The sequence below is a fragment of the Dipteris shenzhenensis genome, chromosome 1 (genome assembly GCF_047967505.1).
Source record: "Dipteris shenzhenensis isolate YYH24624 ecotype China chromosome 1, Dip_SZ_1.0, whole genome shotgun sequence".
NCBI lineage: Eukaryota > Viridiplantae > Streptophyta > Polypodiopsida > Gleicheniales > Dipteridaceae > Dipteris > Dipteris shenzhenensis.
Genome location: NC_141596.1, coordinates 44,783,459 through 44,808,831, shown reverse-complemented (window position 1 = coordinate 44,808,831; position 25,373 = coordinate 44,783,459). Strand labels below are relative to the sequence as shown.

Genomic DNA, 25,373 nt, shown 5'->3' with positions numbered 1-25,373 from the left:
GAAATCAAACAATAAGGCAACCATTGATCGTAGAGAGTATTCAGAACTAGGACCTAGAGATGGCTCAATAGGACTCAATATTAAGAACTTAAAAAATATGTGGGTATCATAAGATGGCTCAATAGGACTCAATATTAAGAACTTAAAAAATATGTGGGTATCATATAATCAAATACATGGCAAATGCCAGATATAGGGGTTTGCAATTTACAAGAGCTTAAAAATACAATAGGGCAAAATCCTAAAAAACATACACAAAGGAGCTAAAAACTCAACCCGACAAAGTGGGAAAAGCCTTATTTATTGCATGGCTTGTAATAACCAAATAAGGCCCACAAGATATGACATAGAATCCAATAGATGCATCCAAAACTGCATGACAACAAACATGACACAAAAGTGCATCTTCATTACCTTTAGGAAGCGGCTACACTGGGCATCGTTGGTTTGCAAGGTGGCAACATATTGTACTCTCTACATCATATGGATGTACCCCTCGTAATGTAACTCTATGCTCCATGCATTCTTGCCTTAACTGATGTTTAATTTGAGCTAGCTTGCTAATTGTGTCTCTAGAGCTGACCATATTGGTTGCATATGTTACTCATACTAGCAACTCAATGGCTTAAAGGTGTTTGATCCAATTTGCACTATAGTAACCTTGACCCAAGGTCAAGATTTGCATATGAATTCCATATGTAATGGTAACTTTAATACTTTATTATCCTATTATAATAGTTCTATTACTCTATATTATTATTTATTATGCTATTATAATAATTGACATTTAATACATTACTTAAAAATAATCATATGAGCCTCAATAAATCAAATATATACTAAAATGCTTACTTTCCATTTTCAAAATGTACTAATAAATTATTGCAAAATATGACTTCATTTTGAAGTTGCAAGCTTGTTGCGAAGAAATATGAAATGATAGAATACTCCAAAATATAAGTAGATTATGTCTCTATTTGTCGAACACGATAGCTATTGCATCTTGTTATTATTAAAACACAACAAAATGTTTTAGTTATTATATATAAGATCTGTGGTGGTCATAGCAAAATTTACGCATAACTTAGAATTATAAAAACATATAATATTATCACTTCTTGCAATTCTCGAAGTTATTTATTATGAATCCAAAGTTACTCTACTTTTAATAATAGGCTTTGCATCTAATAAGAAAATTCTACATTGCAATTCTCAAAATGATGTATTGTGACTTTGAAGTTCCTATACATTGGTACTTTTAATAATAAACTTTGTATAACTAATGAACAAAATTTTATATAAATACAATGAGTATTGTTTATAAAAGAGAGCTTTTAGTTCATTTTTTGTATGCATCTCAGAGCTATGTTCCATTAGCAAAACTATGGTGATAGTCTCAAATACTCAAAAGCTGATTTGCATTAATACATTATGAAAATATAGAATTAGTAGTTCATATCATCAAATGTAGACAAATCCAATGCTAAACGAATCAATCATTTGTTACACATACATTATACTAATTTGATCATACTAATTATTGTATGTTTAACAAATTCCAATTTAGATCTTCTTGTTTTTGTGGTATCACTTTACATTAGTTAGTGTTGTTGTTTCATGCTACAATTTCAATTTAGCTTAGTATTATTGAAGGAAAAAATATTGCTTATATAGTTTAATTTCATATTGGAATGTTGTATGATTGTATGTAGAAAAATAAATTTATGAGATTTAGATTGGAATTGTTGTTTTTGATAGGTTTACAAGTTTCAACTTCAATTCATGGCATCAAGGAAGTATGGCAAATGACTCAACTCCTTCTAAAAATTAAACCTTATTACATATTGCAAACATGAGCGAGGAAGAAATTTAGGAGGCTATGCATATGCAATACATTCTAGCTGAACTACCAGAGCAAATATTTAATACACTTTGATTTACTTTTCTTGACCTCGAACATACAATATATTATATTTATCCTCAGCTATTTGAGGATATGATTAACTATTGGCTATAGTTAATCAAAGATGAGCATATTTCCTTACCATTTGATGGTCTAAAAGAGTTTGATAAGTATTCGAATAAAAAGAAATGAAACTATTGATCCATAGAAAAAACATCAAAGAAAAAGGACTAATAAGATCTTTGATATGTAGTAGCTTGAAGCACTTTACTGATACATTGATTGCTTCAAATACTAATGTCAACTCAAAACTACAACAAGATAGAGTTGAAGTAGAACTCTATACTCGATATGAAAGTGGATGTGCTCTAAACATTGTCTTTCCTTTAAAAGCCTTAAGAATTCATGACATCCTAGGAAGAGGAGTGGAAGGAAGACTATACCATGTATAGGTTGTCAATGTTCTAGATTTTAGACCCTCAACAAACTCCTATGCTTGTAAAAAATTAAAATGGAGCCATGCTATCTTGAAAACTAAAATACCAATGCCTATAATACAAAAAGCTATTTGTCAAGCTATATGAATTACACATGAGGATAAATTATAACTTGTATGTCCAAATTCTAATAGAGGAAGTATACATGACATATTAATGTGTCTTCCTCCTTTGTTTGGTACATATTCGAGCTGGATACCAAATCTTCTACTAATAGAATCTTGCATGGATTGGTGGTCTTCTGTTAGGATTCTATGAGCATGGTCTCAACAATCATTATGTATTGCTGCAAGGATTGTGAGTATACTAAAAGTAGTACATTCACATTATTTCACATATAATGATTTGAGTGCATCCAATTACATGCTAGATTTCACAAATAATGGTAAACCTATGCAATGAATCATTGGAGGGGGAAAATATTTACATTCAATAGTGAGTCGTTAAAAGATGGACCCTCACCTTCTCTCTCCTATATACTCCCTTAGTTTGAAAAAAAGCTATACGTTTCAACTAAAGAACTATATGTTTTTATTTAAAAAATTATTGATTGATCACATGTTAATTACAAAGGACTATTTCAAATTGTATTTACATGATTTAGTAATATGATTGTTTGGAACTTGATTATTATGAAACATTTATGGTAAACTAAGGTTTGGTCAACTTAGTCAACCATACTAATACATTTTCTAAACTTGCAAAAGCCAAACAATAATACAAAAGGGATTCCATAACACTTACACATGCATAGGATGTCAATAAAATGTCACAGTAGAAATAGTCAATTTGATGTCAGTGACAATTCACGGTAGTGAGGATGAATATGTGAAAATAAAACTAAAAGATTCCCAGAGCTTGTATCGGGCATCGATGCTGAGATAGATAAATTATTCAATAAGAAGGAGAGAGAATTTCATAAAAAAACTAGCAAGCTACATGTGAAAGGAGAATTTATATTGAATGCAAGTAATCCAATGATAAAATATGCATTTACAAATTCCATTATCAAAATAAAATAAGATAATGTGATAAAATATTATTTCCATTCATGAAAAAAGGACTCCTCTTTCTAGAATTGAAAAAGCACAATGTTTGTTAAAATTCCATTACAAAAACAACTTTATTTATAAATAGTATGACAATAACAAACAACTGATTGACAAATAATTATAGCTTCCATTAAACCTATAGTTGGACAAAAGAATAAAGAAATCAATAAAAGAACAATCACTATACTTAATGAAATATATGAGATACACTAATTCACACATGCAATCCAAGAATACAAGAACATATTAAACAACCAAAAAGAATTGTAAGAGCAAAAGGATGACAAATTGAATGGTCAACTAGTTTCTATAAAAGAACTCAAAAACCAAAAAGCGATAGAACGTGCAATGTGCAATATCTAGTTATACAGCAAAACATCATTCTAATAAGGCCAAAAAAATCATGTACAAATTGAGGAGACTATAGGCTACCATGAATATGGGCATAGAGAGGACAATGAAAACAATTTCATGAATAATTTAAAACCATTAAAAAAGGATACGGATGATACAGTATGAAAGTACAATAAAAACACCAATAATGTAAACTAATATAGTTTGAAAACATCAATGGACAACAACATATATTCAATGATGTGACATATGCCCCCAAAAAAACTAAGTACTCCCATTCACTTATGAAACACGTGTCTGTAGAACATTTCTCACTTCAAAATGATACTAAGAAAAAGTTTTTGACAAATAGTGTGACAATTATAAAAGATGACTAGGACACAACTGAACCGTAGGTTAATATGGCATGCTTCTCTTTGTCACTTTGTGTGGATTAAGTTTTTGGCCTTACATGAGGGGTAGTGAATTATTTTTTCTTTTAGCTTGTATGACATCACCTTTATAAAATATTCTTTAAATGAGGGTCTCTCGCCACATCCCCTCTTTAAAATAAAAAATAAAAAAATACTGAATATATTGAAAAGGAGGGGGGTTGGTCCTCTAAAGAAAAAGGACCCTATAAAAAAATTAGCCTTACTAGAGGTAGACGCCAGGCCTATACTATACCCAGCACAAGGACCCCTAACCCACAGAAAGGGAGGCTTCCATAATCATAAGTGCATGACTAAACATGGGATAGACACTCTCTAGGGCTCTAATGAAATCCCTAAGGTAAACTATGATGACCGCGACTATCGTCGAGACTCTGAACGCTAGTTGGATTATGTGGTGAAAGATGTTTCTATTATGGAGTTCCCATAAGCCTAGGATTGCCGCAACCTTGACATAGGGCCAATTCACCACCAGCATCAACGGGAGTTTTGCGTGTCCTCGAGTATTGGGAGTCTCCATTGCTGGCCAATTTTGAAGCTAACCATAAGGCCAAATTGTTGGCGCACTACTTTTACAACCTTCTTCCAAACCTCCTTGGTCACGGGACACCTCCATAATAGGTGACACAAATCTTCCATGGTGCTTTCGCATAGACTTCACCCCAAATCTACTTGTATTCTTTTTGCTAGGCTTGGCCCTGACCGCCGATAGCCACTGATTGATGATCTTCTAGAGGATGAACTTTGCCTTCCCCACTGCGCAACCTTTCCAGCTGTCCTTGAGACACGCCTTCCACCATGCGCTCCCCATCTGAGCTCCACTCTTTGTTCAGATCATTGATCAGCCCCTTGGTGTCGGTAAATGCTTGTACAACAACTTAGCAGAGGACTTATGATCTTGACTCAGGTCCATTATGCTGCCCTTCCTTTGTTGTCTACGACGCAGTTAGACTGCCAATTGTTCGAGATTATTTCGAGTATCGCTTGCAGGACATCTCTTTCTCCATCTATAAGGTGCAACATATCCTCAATTGTAAAATAGTTGGCCTTACTAGCATTCAACAACAAATGCTCTTCCTATACATATTCCACACTCTGGCTATATCGTGCCATGCAAAGGCATCCTCTTCTCTGAATGATATGTGCCACCAGATAGACTCGAGTAGACTCCCGTCGCCCCACAATCCCTTCCTGCCCTTCCCTTTCAAGAGACTCAACAATCCTTCCAGGCTAACCAAACCGGCGACCGAATCCCAACCCTTTACTCAAAGAGGAAAGTGTGACACTAGTTTGTCATACCAACTAAGGTCCGTCCATTGCCCAACCCCTTTGCCTATGGCATTGATGATAAAGAACTTGGCGACCTCTATCCACAGCGCCTTACTGTCAAACATCCAAGGCATTCATTTTCCTACAATGGCTGTATTCCTAAGCCTAATAAAAGGCAATCCCAACCCTATGAGCATCTTGGGTGCCTTAAGAGGCTCCTGTGGGATGTAATGTAGCTTCCTTTTGCCTGGTTCCTTAGCCCATATAAATCCCCTAAATAGGGCTTCAATCTCTTGTCAGTGTCTTCTTGAATTACCAGATCAACGCTACATCTGTCACAGTTGCTGCCAGAATGTGTTGAACTACTATGTATCTAGCATTCCACCCGAGTGACATCTCGTGCCATCTTCTCAACTTCGCTTTTATTCTCGACTTGAACCATTCAAATCTACGTCAGAGAGTGACCCCTAGCCCCAATGGCACTCCCAAATATCTAATCACTTACCCAAGCTAGATGATGGTAACTCCCAAGCTAGTTAGCCAGTCAGGTGGGGGTTCCAAGCTTGATTTGAGAAGGAACAATTAGTTCCAACTGCACTTAGAACTTGAGGCTATCCAGAAGGTGTTGATGACTTTCATTAGGCTCTCTACATGCGACTTGTTCTCATGGGTACTGGACATAGTATTGTTCGTGAAGAGTTGACACATAAATTGGATCCCTAATGGTAAATGCATCCCTTGGATGTCCCCAATTCGTGCCTTTGCCTTCAAGGCATGATGCAGTGGAATTGTACACAAAGCAAACAAGCGAGGTGCCAGTTGGCACCCCTATCTCACTGATCTCTTTAGGCAGAACCTTCCTACAGCTCTTTGTTAATGTAGAGGATTGCAACGACGTTGCCAAGAGGCATTCCACCTTTTTCCTGAAGCCTTCCCTGAACCCCAGTCTCTCCAAGACCCACAGGATGTAGTCCCATCGGATCCTATCGTAGGCCCTCAGCCCGCCTAGTGTTGCTAGCATAATCCAAAGTGGAGGCCACATTTAAAATGCTCTCATGAATATCCCTCCCCTTCACTAATCCATTCTGTTCTACATCCACTACTGAGCTACAAAGGTCCCTGATTTTGATCACCATGGCCTTCACAATTACCTTATAAGACGTGTTCCACATAGTGATCGGCCTCCAATCCCCAACCTTAATTCTGGATTGCCTTTTTGGAAAGAGTTTCATCAGGCCTGCATTGACATCCTCGGACAATGAACCTTTGTCAACCGCCGCATTGGCCATGTCTACTAGATACTGACCCAGCACATCCCAAAACTCTCTAAAGATTTCCATTGTCAGCCCGTCTGGGCCTGGAGACTTATCCTTAGCCATAGCCTTAAATGCTTCCTCAAATTCTCCCGTGTTAAATGGTTTCGCTAGGAGACTCTTTTGAAACTCAAAAACTCAAGGATTCACACCGTCCATCAGAGCATTGACATTGTCAACCTACTCTAGATCTTGCACTACCCCCTCGCCAACTATGGCACTTAATTCCTGCTGAAAGAGGGCCGCCACATGCCAAAACTCAGTCTTTAGATTGCGTTGTGCATCCTCCACCTGATTGATCAATTCTCTCTACTGGTTCATTTTTCTGGACCGAAAGAAGGCTTTCAATGCGCAATCTCCCAAGGCTAGCCATAATTGCCTACTCTTCATGCGTGCCTGTTCTGCTAGCATTTACAGTTCATGAATGGTCACATCCATCTCCATTAGGACTATTGCCATGAACGGGTCCTTAAGCGCTTTAGTGATTGCAGCTCTCATGGATTCACGGACCTGCAAGAGGGAAGTCCATCATACCTTCTCCTTTGCCTTGTACTGGAAGTCCGCCTCTTTTACGACCTGGAGGATGCTTCGAATGGCCATATCCAAGTGCAAATACGGCTCATCAATGGATGTCGCCACTTGTCGCCAATGTTTCCTTATTGTCTTGCACAACTCCTTAGAACCTAGCAACCTCTAATTAAATTTAATAGGAATATCCTTGGATCTATCCACCTTGCATGGCACAAAGAATTTCCACATGACCGACACATGATCTAAAAGTGCAGTGGATGCCACACACCCCGCCTTAAAATGGGGCCTCCATCCACCATGCATCCTCTGATATGTAAAATCTATCTAGACTACGTCCTCAAAACTTTCACGTCTTCTCCTGCTACTCTAGGTGAAATGCGATAGACCATCGGTAATTAGTTCCGCAACATCCACCAAACTATGACCTACACATAGCTCTTCCCACGCCTCACATTTCGCTCCTGAGATCACTGCGCCTGAATGGGATCTATCTTGTGAGCTCTCTATGCAATCCTAGTCGCCTCCTAATAGCAAGTGGTCTTCCACTAGAACAACAATCAAGTAATGCTAGCAATTGATTCTTTCTTGTGATGAATTGGGGGCATAAACTGAAGCAATTCTAAACTCGAACCCATCCTAGAGATTGTAATTCCTATCACCCACCCCTCCTCATTTCTGAATAGTTCCTTAGGCTGTAAGGTTTTGAGAGCTAGGATTGCCACAACCCCTCTCCCTCTTCTAGGGCAATTAGAAAACACCATGTAGGTCAAAAGCTATCCACCAACTATCTTCGCATCCACATTTCACTTCTTTGAGCAGGACCACACTCAATTTGAGCCTTCTCACAATAGACAGACAACCTTTCTATTTCACTCGACTATAGCAACTCCTAACATTCCATGACATTACAGAGACACTGGACCACAGAACTTTACTACTCCCCCCACCGTATCACTAATGTGTGAAAGCCTTATAGGCATCTTTTAAAAAAATTGAACTGGTTCTGCCTCCCAGTACTTGCACCCCTTGCCACCTCTTTGATGCATTTTGACAGGGTCCTAGCCTGCGGGCTGCACACTAAGATCAGACTTACCCTTCGCTTTCTGTTTACCCTTTTCCTCAGACATTCGCTTATGATGATTTGCTTCTGGCATATCCTCCTCTTTGGTTTCGCCACCATCAGGAGGGGCGACCTCCGGTGCCGACTCATCGACCTCAACAGCCAGGTAAAATCCATTTGCTCTCAGGAGGTTAGATGCCGTACCTGGAAGTAGCAAAATTTGATCACCTTTGGCATGCTTGGAATTCATGGACTCCTGCTTCTCAGGCTTTGACCTTCCTTTCTTCCCCATGGTTCTCCATTCATCCAAACTTTGGGATAGGACCTGAACACTAGAAGAGGCATCGCCGGTATCGCTCTGGCTCGTGTGAGGATGCTTTGACAAAGTATCGGTCCTCTATTTGTCCATCTCCTACTTTTTTATCTGATCAGCTAGACCATCATCCTTTGGGACCTCCACATCATCCATCTTGTCACCCAAGGTGAGCACAGTATTCACCTGTTTGAGTGGGTAGTTTTCGGTAAAGTGTCCCAGATACTTGCATACATGGCAAGCATATCGAAAGGGGATAAACTTGACTTGCTGTGCAAATGATGATCCATCCAAAAACCTGATTTCCAAGAAGTCTAGAGGCGGTTGGGTCCCACCCCATTAGATCCATACATTCCTTTTGCCTTCTAGGGGAAGAGATGCCGGGGGCAGTTGGAGCACCTTACCCAACGTGGTTGCCACCTTTTCGAGTTTGTTGCACAACCACGGTGGGAGATTCGTAAACTTTACCCACACCGGGCAGTTGTGGAGCAAGAAACAATCAACACTAAAGTCTGGAGTCCATGAAAGCACCAAGACCGGAGCCCTGGGAAATTAGAAAGCTCTGCCAACGAGCTCGTTTTGTATTGCCTCACAGATGCATTGTAGCAGAAAAAACCCTCTGCCCAAGAACCTTGTTGAATAGCAATTTCCTCTGAGCTTGCATTCGTAGAGCATGAACTTACATAGCTCGTCCAGCTATGAGAGGATTCTTCCGATAAAAAAGAGGCAGAGCCCTCCTCTGCAAAGTTTCTCAAGCTCGCGGGCTGGGACTTCCTCCACCATGCTTCCTGCTTGCCTCGAACCATGGTTTCACTCAGCTTCCTTAACTCTTCTAGTCGTCTCTGCCAACAAGACTCGTTTGATCTCCTCCTGGAGAGAACCCTCCTTGAAGCTTCTTTGTAAGCACTTTGACGTATGATGGCCTTCCAACATCAACCGGTTCCTTTGAAGCATGCGCTGCGTTCTTGGTTATGTCACTTGGTGTCTACGGAGCAACGTCCTCCTCATGGCCTTTGAACAAGATTGAGGTATTGTCACAAGTTTTCTCCGGGGTCGCTTCAATGAAACCCTCAACCCCCTGCATGCTCCTGCCGCGTGTCGACCATGCGCTCCTCAGTTTTGTCGAGCCTTCAACTGATCGACCGTCTCCACTCATATTTAATGGTCCATCCCCTCTTTCACCTCTTTTCTCTCCTCTCTTTTCACTCATCGACCTTTCCCCATATTCATTCATGTTCACTTGATTTTTTTTCTTTCCTTTTCCTTTCAATTTACACCTTTCATTCCCTTTTACAAGTTATTGGAAATATTTATCGAGTTACCTACAATAACATTCCAAAAGGCAAGGCGTTAGAGGGTTTCCCCACGCATACATGCCAGCCCCACTAGCATGGAATAATTGCATCCCCATGGGTGATAGCAATGCTGGAGATATATTTTTCTAGCATTTAGACAGCTAGCCCAGCAAGGCTGTTTGTAGGCATGCAGTTGAGCATTCCAATGCTCAAAGACATTGATTGGATGAGATCGTTCCCACGTCCATGCCATTTGTTGAGAAAGGCTGCAAAGTTTCATCAGGGTATGCAGTATATTGCTCGGCAGACATCCTGGGATGCTCAGGCGAATCAGCGGCGGCCTCCCAAGCCTCGGTAGACGCGCGATGCGGGAAGGGCCCGGGAGGCCCTCTTAGTGGGATCCCTAACACTCGAGCGTTGACCACGAGGCTACCAAGAGCATCCTTGCACAATCATTCTGTTGTGTTCAATTCTGAAAGAATGAGAACTCAGAAGGCTCAATTCTGAAAGAATGAGAAGGCACGAGTGCTTGATGGTCTTGAGCTTGTGTCTTATGCCTTTGCTTTCTCAAGCTTGCAGATTTCTGCCCCTTTCTCTTCACCATCCTCAACCTCTCTCCCTTCCTCGCCCTGCCCACCTCAAGCTCTCAGCACACCTTTCCTCCTCCTCCCCCCCCTCCTCCTCTCATGCCACTGCTGCCAGCCTCCTCTCCCTCCTGGGTGGCTCTCACCACGCCGCCTCCGTCGACCCCTCCCTTGCCCGCCAACTCCTCTCTTGCTTGCGCTTCCTCGTTCCACCGGATGCCACTCCTCATCTTGCCCCTAAACCTCTCCCTGCCAGTCTACACAAGCTCCCCCCCCGCCTCTCCCGGCACTCGATCGATGATCTGATCCGCTGGCCTCCCTCCGCGGTGTCAGAGCTGGCACGGGAATCCGTAGAGTGGGGTGGAGACAAGTCGGTAGTGTGGAACTCTCTGAATGCCGAGAGGTATCCGGTGAGTGGCATTCGTTGGATTTTAGTTCCTTTAGTTGCTGAATTAAGAAGAAGGGGACAGGAGGGCACAGAACACTCACATGAAAGGAAGGTTACACTCAAAAGGTGGGGATAAAGCATGCGCAAAAAGCAGAGACATGTATTCCGACACTAAAGCTGGAGTATTTTTCGGCTCCTTAAAACTGACCTTAAGGAAAACTCAAATCCGTTCCACTACCGCTGCCTTAAGGGCAGTGCTACAAGCCGATAGCTAGTGATGATTTCTAGTTTACATAGTCGGATATCATTCAGATAGATGATTTAGGACTCGGTATTCCCGTTGATTCAAGATCATGTCCGTTGGATGCCATTAAAATAGATATACAACGATAATATAATCAAGCTGCTTTTGTGATCACTTGAAACTGAGTTCCTTAACATCAGGTTTCTCATAGTACACCTTCAAACAACACCCTAATCCTCCTCTCTTTGTGTTGGCTCAACACTCCCTCCCCCCCTCGAGTCTCGAGCCAACTGTGGCTCGGATACCATGTGAGAAGTGCGGCGGAAATGAACGAAAGAGAGAGAGAGAGAGCACGCCTCACACACACACTAAGAAGGAGAGAGAGGAGAGAGAGGCACAGGAGAACTGCAAGTGATCTTTGGAGAAAACCCCGCTACAACTAGGAGAAAACCTCGGAAACAACAGGTTGCTCGAGAGCTCGGAACACACAACTCAACAAGCAAGTGAAGGGAGCACTAGGGAGTGGATGAACTGCTCCACTACCCTGCTCCTCAGGTGCACAACAGGAATGGCTTTGCTCCTCTGCCAGGCCGTCCAAGAGATGCTCGTCTGCAGTGAACTGCTGTTCCACCAAGTGATGATGAACAATGAGAATGGGGGGCCTATATATAGGCAGTCCCCCTTGCCTGGTCGGTTGGTCTAGAGGGTGGCCGACCCCCTGCTGTAGGGCCGACCTGCATGTGTGGGTCGACCACTACTAGGGCTTCTCATGGTCCTACAAGAAGCCCCCCCCCCTCCCAAAAAAAAAAAAAGGGGGGGGGGGCTGTACCCAGCCAAGGTTTCTGCAGGTCGGCCCACCCTGCTCTCCAGCCCCCACCTGGGGTCCCTATAAGGGCACATCCATGGCAGCCCCTTAGGCCAGATCTGGCCACACTCCTCCACACCTCTCCTGGGAACCTCCATGGCCAATGTGGCATTGCATGGGCCCGCAAGAGGCACTGGAAAGCAACACAAACCTACACTTACAGGGGTGGGCACACCCACAAACACAAGCCCTCTCACTCTACGCTACCCTCACTCACGGGGCGGGCACGCCCACAAGGTAAGGTGAGGAAATATAGCGTCTTTTAAACTCAAATAAGATAACGAATCTTTGCCCTTAGCTGTGCCATAGGCTCTGATGAGGGCCTTCTTTTGCTCGGCGAGCATGCCTGCCCTCCTTCTGACCTTCAAAGCCCATCGAGGGTATGACGTTCAAAGTAGGTAAAATTGTGTTTGCAGTCGGGGTTGGGAGAGCCAGATCAGTGGCGACAGTAGAAGTCAGCTCTTTCACAGCCTTTTCGGGCAACCATTTGGGGCAATCTTTCTTTCCATGCCTTGCAATATGGGTGCAATGGAAACAACGGTGCTCTGCAGGTACTGCTTCTGCTCATCAGGCTGTCAGTATCCAGAAATCTGAGAGTTATGGAGCTTGAGAGAACTATGTGGAAGCTGAGATGGAGCTAAAGAGAGCTGAAGATAGAGCTGAGAATTGGAAAGAAAGCTGCTGAAACAGAAACCTCAAACCTCCACTCCGAGCCCGGGCTATGGAGCTGCGTAGGCACTCTCCTAGAATCACTCTAACAACTGCTGAACTTGCTGACTTGCAGGGGATTTTTGGAGGGCTTGAGGCTGCTCTGAGACTGGAGAGGAAGGCTGAAATTGAGGGGAGCTGGATGAGGAATGAGGGCGGCCCCCTTTATATAGGGGGCTGGAGGGGCTGGTTGGCTGGCCCCAACCAGCCAGAAATAGCCGACCAGCCAGTCGGCTGGTTGTCTTTCTGGTTGGGCCATAAATGCAGCCCCCCGAGTGGCCTAGGGAGGGGCAGAAGGCAGCTTATAAAAGCTTCCTTCCCCCAAGCCCATTTCCTTTGTTGTGGAGCTGCCTTAGGGCCCTTCTGGGGCTCCTTCCTTGGCTGCTCCCCCCCCATTACTTGGTCCAGCCCTTGGGGGCCCTTCTAGGCCCCTACCCTAGGCTGAGACCTAGATGTGGCTAAAACCCTAAGATGGAAACACTAACCTACTGTTCTCCAGTGGGCACTTGGACTTGAGTTCTGACTTGACCTAAGGCTGAGAGACTGACCTACGTAGCTCGTGCCTGACTGTCCCCTGACAAGGGCTCACAATGTGTCACGGCATACGATAAAATCTCCTATATTAGGGATCTATTTACACTGTCGATGTGGCCAGTTGTCACCTTGCACCCAAGTGCAGGGGTGCATGTGACAAGATCTGAAAGAGTACTCAGATGTATATCCAAAATAGAAAGATACATATAGATGAATCTTAACTACTAAAACTTGCCCACGTATGTACCAACACCTTTGGAAACCACCTCTGAGGTAAGGTACCCAGCTCTGTTTTGCTGCACCCTCTGTAGGGAACTCTTCCTCTCTGCCATGCGCCTCTGTGGTAGGCTTGAGTGGGAACAACCAGCATCTGAGCGAAATCTTGCGAGCATCCGAGCAAAGGCCAAAAAAGCTTCCAACTATGTAAAATGTGGCAAAAATGGAAAAGAAAACATAGTTTTCCTTAGAAATATGTAAAGTATTATAGGAATGCCTATTTTTTACACAAATCTTTACATGAATCAAGATACACTAGGAAGCTATTGTCATATTGATACAAATTTTTTTAATAAGTAGTTATATATGTAAAATATTATTACATTGAGAGTGATTGTGAGGGATGTTTCTTAAAGATTTTTTTTTTAACACTCTTGTTAGGTAATTATAGGAATACGAAGGATGTCTATGAACAAGAAAATTTACTTATGTGAGAAAGTGAATGAGTGACAATTCTATACATTTTTATGATAAGGGAATCTAGTTCTAGTGAAAATAAAAGTGCAAAAACCATGTTCCTGAAGAAATACTATTTTAAAGATCTCTTAAGAAACAAGCTTGGATAAGACCTGCTCAGAGGTTTTTACTCGTGAGAATGACACATTCCCAGTGGGTGCTCAAGGCTGAGTACTCCTGCAAAGTTTTGCTCGAGTTCAATATCAACTACCTTGGAACCTCCTCCATGCGGCGGAAGATAAGTCAGCCCGTCGAACTTTCTTGATCTAGATCAATGTTAGGCAACATGATGAAGTCATGTTGAAAGTCAATGGCTAATACCTGCTAGTTTGCAGTCTTGGTGTTGAAGTCTCTAAGAAGAACTTCTTCCCCGCGTCGAACTTTCTTGATCTAGATCAATGTTAGGCAACATGATCAAGTCATGTTGAAAGTCAATGGCTAATACGTGCTAGTTTGCAGTCTTGGTGTTGAAGTCTCTAAGAAGAACTTCTTCCCCGCAGCTCAAGGAATCCATGATGTCAGGGTGTAGGGCTGTATTCGGTGATGCTTCACCCTCCTTTCGGAGCTCCTTGGCAAAATGTGAGTTCTTTGGACAAAAATAGCAAATTGTGACGAAGCTGTCTCACGAAGACACGCTCTTGATCCGGATCCATAGGAATCTAGTGTGTGTGTCGCGTTGCCCATAGAGATCATGTCACCACAATGTAAATATCCTAAGTCAAAGTACAGTTGATCATTTATCTGATCATAATTAAAGAGTTTTCATTTGTGTTAATTATGGTCAAAGAGTTCTTTTAATGGTCAAAGAATTGACTACGGTCAAAGATACTTGACTCTGGTCAAGTAAGCCTGATTTCAGTCGGGGAGACTTGGTTTATTACCAAGAGGATTAACTGCGGTTAACCAGAGAACCACAGAGCTGTGACTACAATCAAAGAGTGTTGACTTCGGTCAACAAGACTTGGCATGCGCCAAGAGGGTTAACTACGGTTAACCAAGATGTGCCAACTTCGGTTGGAGAGACTTGATTATAATTAAGGCGCCTCGACCCTTGGTCAAAGCCCCTTAATCATGATCAAGAGGGGTGATCTCGGTCAATCAGAGAAATGTTTTATGTTGTGCGTTTATGTGTTCAGTGGGGACGCCCACCGTGACTAAGATTAGTCCGCAGTTTGCTATTTGCATGCAAAGCGCTAACAATTAATGGGTGCCATGGTGATGCGCTTTAATTAATTGTTGCAGGTACCAAGAAGGGTTGATTTTCCAAGCGCTAAGGAGCTTAGCAAGCGACCAGAAGATGTTCATGTGACCAAGGAACATCGAAGATCCTAGAGATTGCCCTTTTGTGGCATGTACTAAATCTTAGTTAGATATTTTGACACTTGGCATGTTGCCAAATTATTGAGCCATGAGCTCTTTGTAAAAGGAATGCACGTTTTGAAATTTGGGCAGTAGCTCTACACTGAACTCTTGTAACAGATTCTCTCTTCATAAATAAAAACCTTCGGGGGGGGTCCAGCCCGACGTTTGTCCTGGGCCCTAGTGTGTTTGTAGAGAGAGAGAGAGAGAGAGAGAGAGAGAGAGAGAGAGAGAGCTTGAAACAAGAGAGAGTGTTTGCAGAAGATTTCCACAGAGAGAAGAAAAGCACGTCACCGGCGTTTTGCATTGGTATCAAAGCACAAGGCCTGCTCTTTTTTTGAAAAGAGCACGGTCCATTGGGAATGCACGTATGCAGAAAGAGAAGTTTTCTTTCGTGAGTCGTGAGTGACAGAGGTGAGAAAGGCCCGAGAGAAATCGTGCACTATTGTTTGTCATTGGTGTGTGACCTTGTGAGCGTGGCGCTTTTGCCGGTTAGGCCTTGTGAAGGTACAGGGAAGCGGAGGGAGAAGTCATGCGAACACAGATTGGTTGTCAGGCACTGGTTCTTGGGAGGGAATTACATGCCTGTGAACGGCGATGGAAGAGGCTTCCGTGACCGTGTATGGTTAATATACTCTAGCGCCTGACGGATGATTTTTTCGACGGAAGAAATCTGTGCGGGTTCTCTGATGAAGGAGAAAGGTCAATAGGCTCAAGTCTAGCGCAGTTACTAAGAAAAATGCAGCTTCCAGACGGGGAATTCCACAAAAGACAGCATTCACCACACTCAAAGAGAGGCTGACCACAGAGCCAATCTTAATAGTTTCAGACTTGTATCAATCATTCGAGGTGGATTGTCATGCTTGTGGGGAATGTGTTGGGGCTGCATTGCATCGGAATGGTCATGTAGTGGCCTATGAGAGTAGGAGACTTCGGAATCTATGAGAAAGAGTTGTTGGCTGTAATTCATGCCATCCATACGTGGAAGCATTATCTTTTGGGTGCAGATTTTACTGTTAAAACAGATCACCAAAGTTTGAGTTACTTTTTGACTCGGACAAAGCTCTCCGAGAAGCATATGAAATGGGCAAATATGCTGTCAATGTATCATTTTCAGATTGTCCATACTTTGGGAGTTTGGAACAGAGTGGCAGATGCCTTGTCCCAAAGACCCCAGGTCAACAATGTAACTATTGCTTATCATCAGGACCTGGAAGACATGAGGAAGCAATATGCTAATGATGCAGATTTTGGTGAGATTTTACAGCAAATGCAAGAGGGGCAATCACTATTCCTTGAAAGATGGGTATCTAATGAAAGATGACTTTTTATGCATCACCCAAGAGATGAGGAAAAAGATTTTGGAAGAATGCCATGCACCTCCCTATGCTGGGCATAGAGGAATTACAGCAACAAGTCAAGCACTAGAGAGGTATTTCTTTTGGCCAGGGATGCGGAAAGATATACATCAGTTTGTTACTGAATGCCTTACGTGTCAGAAAGTGAAGTATGATAGACGGAAGGCGCTTGGCCTACTTCTGCCTCTTCCCGTGCCTCAGGCACCGTGGGAAAGTATTGCAATGGACTTCATTTTTTATTTGCCAAGATCAAACTCAGGGAATGATGGGATTTGGATTATCATTGATAGATTCAGCAAGCAAGCTCATTTCATTCCGGTTTGTAAAACCATAAAGGCAGATCATATGGCTAAGCTTGTCATGGTATAGATCTTTAAGCACCATGGTATGCCTAAGCCCATTGTCAGTGATCGAGATCTCAGAATGACCGGTCTATTCTGGAGAGCTTTATTTAATAATATGGGGACGACGAATCTTGGTAGAGTTGCTTACAATAATACAGTACACAGCTCTACAGGGAAAGCCTCCTTTTGAGGTCATTGATGGGAAGGTGATTCTGCCACCTATCCTAAGGACCAAAGATGAAATTTTTGCATCTGATCAGTTTGTGAGAGACCTCCAGACAGCTTTTAGCCAAGTTTAGATAGCATTTGAATTGTCTCAAGAAAAGCATAAAAGAGTTGCAGATAAGCATAGGAGACAGTTAGATCTCAAGGAAGGGGATTGGGTACTTTTGAAGTTCGAGAAAGCTAGGCTCCGCAAGTTTAAAGGCAAATAGAAAGTGTATGCAAAGTTATCTCCTAGATACTATGGCCCTTTCAGGGTTACAGAAGGAATAAATGAGATTGCGTATAGGTTGGCATTGCCAGAGCATTGGAGGATTTACAATGCTTTCCATGTGAGTCTTCTAAAGAAATTTCAGGCCAGAGCCTACAGAGCCAATATCAGAGGATCCACCAGAAGTGGATGAGCTCGAGGAGTTCCTTCAACTAGAGCAGATTGTGTACCATACTGTACGCAAAGGCCCTGAGGGCAAGGAATTTTACAGGTATCTTGTAAAATTTAAGAATTACACGGCATTGGATGCCAAGTGGATGGATGAAGACATGTTGTCTGATCATCCACAGCTTTTGGATGTTTACAAGGAAGCTTTTCAGTTGAGGTCAACTGAATAGAAGCCGAGGGGATGTCACCACAATGTAAATATTCTAAGTCAAAGTACAGTTGACCATTTATCTGATCATAATTAAAGAGTTTTCATTTGTGTTAATTATGGTCAAAGAGTTCTTTTAATGGTCAAAGAATTGACTATGGTCAAAGATACTTGACTCTGGTCAAGTAAGCCTGATTTCGGTCAAGTGGATGGATGAAGACATGTTGTCTGATCATCCACAGCTTTTGGATGTTTACAAGGAAGCTTTTCAGTTGAGGTCAACTGAATAGAAGCCGAGGGGATGTCACCACAATGTAAATATTCTAAGTCAAAGTACAGTTGACCATTTATCTGATCATAATTAAAGAGTTTTCATTTGTGTTAATTATGGTCAAAGAGTTCTTTTAATGGTCAAAGAATTGACTACGGTCAAAGATACTTGACTCAGGTCAAGTAAGCTTGATTTCAGTCGGGGAGACTTGGTTTATTACCAAGAGGGTTAATTGTGGTTAACTAGAGAACCACAGAGTTGACTATGGTTAGAGAGTGTTGACTTCGATCAATGAGACTTGGCATGCGCCAAGAGGATTAACTACGGTTAACCAAGATGTGCCAACTTCGGTTGGAGAGTTGTGCCAACTTCGGTTCGAGAGACTTGATTATAATTAAGGCGCCTCGACCCTTGGTCAAAGCCCCTTAATCATAATCAAGAGTGTTGATCTCAGTAAGATGTTCATGTGACCAAGGAACATCGCAGACCCTAGAGATTGCCCTTTGTGGCATGTACTAAATTTTAGTTAGATATTTTGACACTTGGCATGTTGCAGCAGCTCTACACTGAACTCTTGTAACAGATTCTCTCTTCATAAATAAAAACCTTCGGGGGGGGTCCAGCCCGATGTTGTCCTGGGCCCTTGTGTGTCTGTAGAGAGAGAGAGAGAGAGAGAGAGAGAGAGCTTGAAACAAGAGAGAGTGTTTGCAGAAGATTTGCATAGAGAGAAGAAAAGCACGTCACCGGCATTTTGCAGATCATCCCAATGAGAGATGATCGGAATAGAACTATGACATTGCTTGATTCCCGTAAGCTACCTTTCTCTCTAGTCTCATCATGATAGGCTAACTCCCTTGTATATCCACAGGCTGGTGGTAGTGGATGCCCTGGGCTTTGTTGAGTCTCTGTGTAGAAGACACTGTCTTATCTTGTGTATGACTCTAAGAAGCTCCTTGGCTTTGACCACAAAGTTCCATTACAGTTCCAAACAGTGCAGGTCTTGGTCCTTAGATCTCGCTTCCTAGGCGGGTGTGTCAATAGGCGCCTATCTAGAACTAGTCAAGATCCACCCTCCCATACCACTGCCCACTTTCCCTCCCTACATGCAGCATCCCCTTGCTGTTGTCTATCCTCTACCATCAAGGGGGCAAGACCTTAACCATATGGACCTGTAGGTAATCGCGTAGAGCTGCGCACTTGCATAGTGCCATTAGCCGAACTTGGGTATGTTCGAATTGTATCACTAGGGGCTGGTCTCTGATGGGGTCGCGTCCCTATGGGGCAAGCCCCCTCAATGCCATGCTCTCGTATCCCTGAGTTGGAGGTCTCAAAGGTAGTAGCATCTATGACAGTGGAGGGGGTGTAAGGATCACACAGACTCTGATGTTGAGAGCCTTACTGACTCTCTATTGTTGCTCAAGTAAGGTAAGTTTTTGGCTCCATCTCACATAGCTATTATTCTCAATTTGTTAGAGTTATAAATCTGTACTAAGGACTTTAAGTTTTTTTAGCAATTTTAAATGAAATTGGCAGCACCAAGTGTCGTAGAGTTTGCACACATATGGGCACTCAAAAAATTCTAAATGAACCTCTTACAGTTTTCAATTATGGTTGAGGCACTGTGTCTCACCTTAAAGAAGCTGATTTGATGGTTGAACTAATCACAGCTCGTAACAAGATCTGGATGCATATTACAACAGTGCCTCCCATTAATGGAATGTAGAATGAGTGTTTTTCCTAAAATAAGTTTAAAAAGATTGATAGGAGTAGTCAGAAGAAGAACAACAAATATGCTAGTAAGGTTGATGGCGTTAATTTCTACAAAGGAAGAGCATGCACCAAAGCACTGAAGTTAGTATCTGTTCTATAGGATTGGTTGGAAGAAGGCTCCAAAACAAAAACTTAGTGTGAAGAGCAAGAAATTTGAGAAGTGGAAGGCTGGAGCTATGGGGAGGCACAGGTCCTGCAGTCATCCTTTTCTGTGAGAAATGTCCTTTTATACTGCAATTCCAATTCAATAGAAATGCTTTTCTCCACAGCAAAGCTCTGCAGTTTGATAGATGGAACTGGTTTGGCTGGTGTGAATGTCATGGACATGTAGGATGTATATGCTTTTTTTATTGGTTTTTGAAATAGTCTTAGTATTTTAGCTGTTAGTGCTACCCTGCTGTACTCTTTGCACGGTTAAGCATGATTCTTTGGTTGTTTCAGCACGTATCTAGTATGTGTTGATAAGTGTATTTGGTGGATGCTAAGTTCAGGAGGCAGAACTTGTTTCTAGTAACCAAGGGTAGATGTTTTTATCTACTCATTGAATGCAAGCTTAAGCTGGCTGTAGATTAAGCCCATCTGTGATGTGGAAACTGAAGCTGTTGTCAGTGATTGCAGGTCCCAGATGTGGAGGGAGCAGCTGAAGAGCACTGCCAGCTGGCAAAGTATACATATGGGCATCGCTTCAATAAGAAGGTTCACTGACAAGATGATTGTTCACTTTCTAATTTTGAAGCTGAAACCTTCAAATGCTTAGTTTGTGAAATTTCAGCCATTGATTCATTGCATATGTCTTGACTGTTCCAGGAATTGAATCAATACATGGCTTTCCTATTCGAGGCAATCGCTGCTCTGGCACCTTACCTTGGCTTCAATGTCACACTTAATCGTTTTGATCTGTTCCATGGTCATATGTTTTTGGCTGAAAATACAGGAAGAATTGGGATTCTGTGAGATCTTCGCCTTTTTCCTAAAAATATCAATTCATGGGTAATTTCTTTTCAATTGGGTTAATAGGGGAAATGAACAATGCACCAAGTAATTAATTGTCTGTCTTCAGGTTTCATGCAAGGGAATATCCAGCTTTTAACAAAGAGAATTTTCCAGTGCATCTTGGGTACTGTCAAGTAGGTGAGATCTTTGACTACTGCTCTCGTTTCCAAGTGCATCCCCTTCCTTGCGTGAAGAGTTACAAGTGCACACCCTCCCTCCCAAAATATTACCTCTCCATGCATGCTAGCAACAGGTGCAGCTGCCTAGAAAATCGAAGTCGTCCAGTGATTTTAGGGGTCCTTTAGCCTTGCCCCTAGCCATTTAAATATATCCTCCAACTCGTGTAGATTTAGATTTAGATGCTCGTTGGGGAGAGACTAAAATGAAAACATTTAGACTTCACAAGCAGTTGTAGCTTGAATGAAGAGATTTTGGACTACCTTTTGATTAGCCTTCTCCTTTAGTGCTAGCCTTCGTCATGGCTGAGTCTGCCCTTTACCTCCGGAGTGCTGACGGAAACTTAGTACGAAGACATTTGTATAAATGGATGCTCAAGTATGTGTGGGTGTGTGGATTTGTATGTGGTCTACACCCACTGTTGGGCGCTGATGACGTCAGTGGGGATGTCATAGTAGCTAGTCCCTGCTATGCATGATGGAGTTTATGGTTTTCAACCTTGTGAGTGACTATCATGAGATTGAAACTGCACTATGTTGTGTTTTTAAAGGATAAGTTTGGGAATGTTCCTGGATTCATCTAGGTATATACATTATCTACATTACTTTCACAATTGATGCATGGGATTTGATTATGTAGCCCCAGCCTACATGTACAATAGATGTGTCTCAAGGCAGCCAGGCCTCATGAGATTTTTTGGATGAGAATTGCACCTATCTTCTCCTTAGAGGTTTCCCTATGCATGGGCAACTTGTCCAAAGCCTCATAACGTCCCTCCTTATCCATGTGAAGTAAAACCACGCCTCTGCTACTGGCTCGCATCCCGGCATAGTAAGCCTTAGGAGTCTCCACAAAGCTACTTTTAAGCACATTTGCTGCCACAAATATCAAATAGTCTAGAATTTGCTTGGCGATTCCAAAAACCGTATATGAGACGTCCTTTATCTTTTGAGGCACGTGGGTCTCCACAGCACATGCTAAAGACTCCACCTTCTTGTCAACAAAGAGTAGATTCTCGTGAGGAATACCAATCTTGTGGTATACGGGTCCAACAATTTGCTTCTGACTTTTTTCTCCACGACATCGACACAAGGCTTCAACGAGCCTGACCACTCTTTTGCAAATTCTTTTTGTGGCGTATATTGAGGCCGTATTTCAACAAAAATAAGATACTTAAGGGTTGGTTCCTCTGCCAGAACAAGCTGCTTGATGGCAGCCATTTACATAGATGTTCCGTAATAAGACCTTAGAAATTACTCAAGTTGCGGGGGAAACCAAGTGTCAGCGACAAGGAAGGAGGGGGGAAACACCTGCTGGTCTGAGGAACAACACAACGTAGGGCAGTAAGCTAGCAAGCAAAAAAAAACTGGGGCATATTTCTGCTGAGCTACTGGAATAGGACAAATTAGGCTGAAAACAATGGTGTCTCCTTTAGTATACTGGGCAACCCAAGGAGGCAATCCAGGGCAGATCTGGCAGGGAGAACAGGCTGAGTATAATTTGAATGTTGGCCCTGAGTAGACACTATGTAAACAAAATGGAAGATGTCCCCGAGTCTTGCTCTCAAATGGATCAAAGATGCTCTGATACCATGTAGGAAAACATGGTGGAGAGAGTGAGAGAGGATGACAAAGCGGGAGCAACAAAGAGATCACATGAGATGAGCTATTGAAAACACGTTGATCTTGTTCTCCATGAATGAAGGACATAGTTTTACAGCCATATGGATTGACATCATCTATGAGCTCAGAAGAGAGCATCCAAGATATCATCACTCCAACTTTCTTTTTTTTTTTAAAGAGAAAAGAACCTTCTATTAAAACTTACGAATCAACCATACAAATTTGCAATCCTACCAGACGCTGATTATGGGAAAAAGGAGAAAAACACAAAAAACTTGTTGTTAGAAAAACCAGCCTGTTTTCCAAGAATGCAGTTCATCGCCTAGGGAATCTTTGGAATAGGGGCTAACCGCCAGGGAGGAGGTTTATACAAGTGAATACCTCTTGCAGTGATGATATAGAAGACACTTGCAGGCCAAGCCTTGCAGAAACGCTCCTGCTCTTCGGCGTTTGCTCTAGAACCTGGAATCCCACGCCCCATATGGTGCGCAGGGTGTAGATGGTACCCTGCCAGATGGCGACCAGGGTGGCTACCAGGTGGACCTGATGGCCTCCCATGTAGCAAGCATTCCAGATGTTTCAAGCAGTGATGTTGGACACTCGTCTCCCAAACACTAGTGGTTCTCTGGCGAAGGTGAAGAGCGTAGGCGAGAGGGAGGAGTCACATCGTATGCCTCTATTTTGAGAATGTGCTGGTTCTGAATCTTGTTGGCTGTAGAGGAACCATCCCCCAAGTGAAGTCACGCTCCATCCTCTGCGTGTTGGCCAAAATCTGGAGGGTAGATCCTTTGCGTTGCCAGGCAGCCCCAAAGACAATGTGGAATCGTCTTTAAGACTTTTGTCTGCACAAAGAAGGCATCTACCATCCATCCGCATTTGCTCCAACCACGGGCTAATGGGCAGGCCTCTGTGCGCTACCATCTAGAAGAAGTAGGAGACCTTTCAGAGCCTGAGGTTGGTCCATAGACTTGATCAAAAGTGGGAAATCACTTCCAAGGGAACATGCTGCTCCAACTAACGGCGCTCTTGTGAGGGGGACAAGGCTAACGCCTCCATCCGCAGTCGGTTCCCAATCCGCATGGTGTAAGAGAAAAAGGGCACCTCCTCAGCTCTGTCCTAGCGCCCTATCCGGACTGGCAAAAACCACTCCCTTGGGTCCCACTGAATCTCTTTGAGAGGCCGGCCCTCCCATAACCAAAGGTGCCATCTCGCCCCCTCCCGTCCCTCCAAACCCAGATTTGGGTCAATGGCCCAATCCTTGCCCAAGCCTCCTCTTTCTCCTTTTTCCCTGAGGATCACCTTACTGTCTCTGTATGCAGCCCATTTCCCTTCTTGTCTTGCTGTCATCACTTGGATCATCCCCTCCCTTCTATGCTCTTGCTGCAAGAGCGTGAGGTCATCATCTAAGTATGTCCTAGTCCTCTTCAATGTTGCCCTTATACCTATGAAAGTACATCTGTCCGCTGCAATCTGGAATCTGACCACCATTGGTCATGTCGGTGGATCAGCTTTGGCCACTGTCCAGGCTGCCCCAAAGGTGAGATTGATATCCATCTCGGTAATGAATTCTTCAACATCGGCCATCAGGGTGTCACAGTCCTCTGACCAATGTATATATATATATAAAACTGGCCTATGGGACAGCAAAAAACCTTCTAGTACATCTGCTTAGGGAAGGAGTGCAAAAATAAAATCCAGTTATATAGAGTACCTACATAATATTGGCTGAGAAACTTGATTGGTAAATCTTGTGATTTGATCATAATGATAGCATGCCCTCTAGAGTCGTAAATATTAGTAGCTCCATCATCATCATCATCATCATCATCCTCATCAACTGTCCATTCAATGCTAGGCATGGCTGCTTTGACATGTGCGAAAGTTCCACTGAAAGAGTCTAGCCTTCAGGTAGTCCTAATCTTCAATGCGTTGTTATGTCTGGCTTCGTGTTCCAGAGAGAGAGAGAGAGAGAGAGAGAGAGAGAGAGAGAGAGAGAGATGTCGTGGAGAATTTATAAAACAAGTTCATTGTATAGGTTCAACCTTGGAGTACGATGAAAGCGTCAATCTTCGCAACATTTTATGGTTAGCTCCTCTGCCAAACTGTTCAGATCGTAGTGGCACACCGAAATGGCTTGCTCCTGGTATGAATGGTTGGAAAAAACACGTGACCGTCATGTCTTAAGAAATTTAGCAGTAGTCCAAGTTGAAACTCTCCCCTGCTTTGATTTCCTGCAGGATCTCTAGTAGTCCTTGATGCTCATCCAGAGGGTATAATCTATAAAGATCTTGTGCCAGATTATGTAGATATTGTGCGGACAATTTACGAAGGTATACCGACAAAGCTTAATGTGGTCCTATTTTATGAAAAATTGAACCAATGTTACTCTATCTAGTTTTTGTACGTAGCTAAAGGGAGCTTATCTTTTCACAGATGATTTTGGTGCTGTTGTAGTGGATGTCAACTACTTAAGCTCAATGAATGATAAGCCAGAAGAACGGATCTTCATTTGTTAGGAATACACAATTCATGTGATGGATTTTAACCTCGAAGTAGCATGGAATATTGCATGCGGGCAGCCATTGTAACTCTTTCAA

General features: G+C 42.7%; 1 protein-coding gene across 3 annotated transcripts; it reads left to right on the top strand.

The window, feature by feature from the left end:
* Positions 1–10,341: 10,341 nt before the first annotated feature.
* On the top strand, positions 10,342–25,334 carry LOC147905909 (T-box protein). 3 transcript variants are annotated; one of them, XM_087375406.1, is made up of 8 exons: positions 10,342–10,482; positions 10,514–11,012; positions 20,603–20,680; positions 20,792–20,934; positions 21,045–21,111; positions 24,812–24,860; positions 25,014–25,106; positions 25,210–25,334. In XM_087375406.1, exons 2-8 carry the CDS (start codon positions 10,530–10,532, stop codon positions 25,290–25,292), a joined length of 996 nt encoding a protein of 331 aa, XP_087231532.1. In that variant the 5' UTR covers positions 10,342–10,482; positions 10,514–10,529; the 3' UTR covers positions 25,293–25,334. The 3 variants fall into 3 exon arrangements, with proteins under 3 accessions (XP_087231532.1, XP_087231515.1, XP_087231524.1); XM_087375389.1 differs by having other exon boundaries at positions 10,343–10,482; positions 21,045–21,115; positions 24,812–24,919; XM_087375398.1 differs by having other exon boundaries at positions 10,343–11,012; positions 21,045–21,115; positions 24,812–24,919.
* Positions 25,335–25,373: the final 39 nt, after the last annotated feature.

Excerpts from the sequence above, each read along its gene's own strand:
- LOC147905909 (XM_087375389.1), top strand. The coding sequence starts at position 10,530 with ATGAGAAGGCACGAGTGCTTGATGGTCTTGAGCTTGTGTCTTATGCCT. Across the intron at positions 11,013-20,602 it reads TGAATGCCGAGAGGTATCCG|GTCCCAGATGTGGAGGGAGC; the intron begins GTGAGTGGCATT and ends CAGTGATTGCAG. Across the intron at positions 20,935-21,044 it reads ACAGGAAGAATTGGGATTCT|GTTTCATGCAAGGGAATATC; the intron begins GTGAGATCTTCG and ends GTCTGTCTTCAG.